The sequence below is a fragment of the Apium graveolens genome, chromosome 6 (genome assembly GCF_009905375.1).
Source record: "Apium graveolens cultivar Ventura chromosome 6, ASM990537v1, whole genome shotgun sequence".
In the NCBI taxonomy this organism is placed as follows: Eukaryota; Viridiplantae; Streptophyta; class Magnoliopsida; order Apiales; family Apiaceae; genus Apium; species Apium graveolens.
Genome location: NC_133652.1, coordinates 80,971,692 through 80,973,067, shown reverse-complemented (window position 1 = coordinate 80,973,067; position 1,376 = coordinate 80,971,692). Strand labels below are relative to the sequence as shown.

The 1,376-nt window shown below is 45.4% G+C and overlaps 1 protein-coding gene across 1 annotated transcript; it reads left to right on the top strand.

Annotated features, from left to right (window-relative positions):
- Positions 1 to 527: 527 nt before the first annotated feature.
- On the top strand, positions 528 to 1,163 carry LOC141665263 (uncharacterized). The gene has a single exon (XM_074471244.1). It carries the CDS (start codon positions 528 to 530, stop codon positions 1,161 to 1,163), a length of 636 nt encoding a protein of 211 aa, XP_074327345.1.
- The last annotated feature ends 213 nt before the right edge of the window (positions 1,164 to 1,376 follow it).

Sequence of the window (1,376 nt, the reverse complement as noted above, 5' to 3'; positions counted from 1 at the left end):
TTGGAAGTCTCAGAATACTCCGTCAGCACGATGTTGGTGAAAGAGGAAGGGAGTCACCAATCGCCCATGTACTACGTGAGCAAAAGGTTGCTAGACGCAAATACTAGATATACCAGCATAAAGAAATTGGTGTACGCTCTTATCCTTGCGGCACGGAAGTTGAGGCCGTACTTCCAAGCTCACCGAATAGAGGTTCGCACCACTTATCCTCTCGGGCATATTTTACATAAACCGGAATCATCGGGAAAATGCTAAAGTGGGCGATAGAGCTGGGACAATTCGATTTGGAATATTGTCCTCGTATAACGATCAAGGGACAAACATTGGCTGATTTCATACTCGAATTTGACTCTGAAGTAGACAATAAGGCTATAGTGTTGGCAAAACCTTCCTCACAAGGAAATCCTCCTGTTAGCATGAGAGAAGAGTTCCCACACCCGTGATGGATCTTGCATGTTAATGGGGTCGTGAATAATAATGGAGCAGGTATCGAGATTGTTTTGATCACCCCGGAAGGGCATCGTTTGATGAGTGCCATCCACTTCAAATTTTACGTCACTAACAACGATGCTGAGTATGAAGCATTAATCAATGGTTTAAAAATAGCTCTGGAAGTGGGGGTTATGAACTTGATCGCTCGGAGTGACTCCGAGTTAGTGGTAAACCAAGTCAACGGAGGTTTCCAAGCACGAGGACCTCAGACAGAGTTATATATAAGATGTGTGCAACGTCTACTGGAAAAGTTTGGAAGTGCCAGGCTAGAAGGTATACCGAGGGAAGAAAATAGCAATGCAGATGCCTTGGCAAAGATGAGGTCGCAAATGGACAGCGTCCAACTTGGGCAAATTCCTTTGGGGATCCAGAAAATCCCAAGTATTCCAGAAGTAGGGGTGTTCCAGACACAGGAGATCCCACAAGAAAATTGGATGTCCCCCATTCATAACTATATTCGAATATGGAATTTACCAGAAGATAAGTTACAGGTCCGACGCCTTCGCTACCAGGCCCCGAAGTACGTTGAATATGATGGAGTATTGTATAAGAGAGGGTTTAACCAACCACTATTACGCTGCGTAGGACTGGAAGAAGGAAATTATATCCTTAGGGAAGTACACGAAGGTATTTGCGGCAACCACTCGGGGGGGGTGGTTCATTGGCATTGAAAGTCCTCAGACAAGGATATTACTAGCCAACGATGAAAGAAGATGTCTTCAAGTTTGTTAGGGCATGTGATCGTTGCCAACGATTTTCTAATTACTCCAATGCCCTGGCAACATTTATCACTTCGCTGGCGAGTCCTTGGCCTTTTGCCATGTGGGGCATTGATCTCATCGGAGAATTGCCTAAAGCCAAGGGGGGTGTGAAGTGTGCGGTGG

Bases quoted from the DNA above. Each gene is read 5' to 3' on its own strand.
- LOC141665263 (XM_074471244.1), top strand. From the start codon at position 528: ATGAGTGCCATCCACTTCAAATTTTACGTCACTAACAACGATGCTGAG.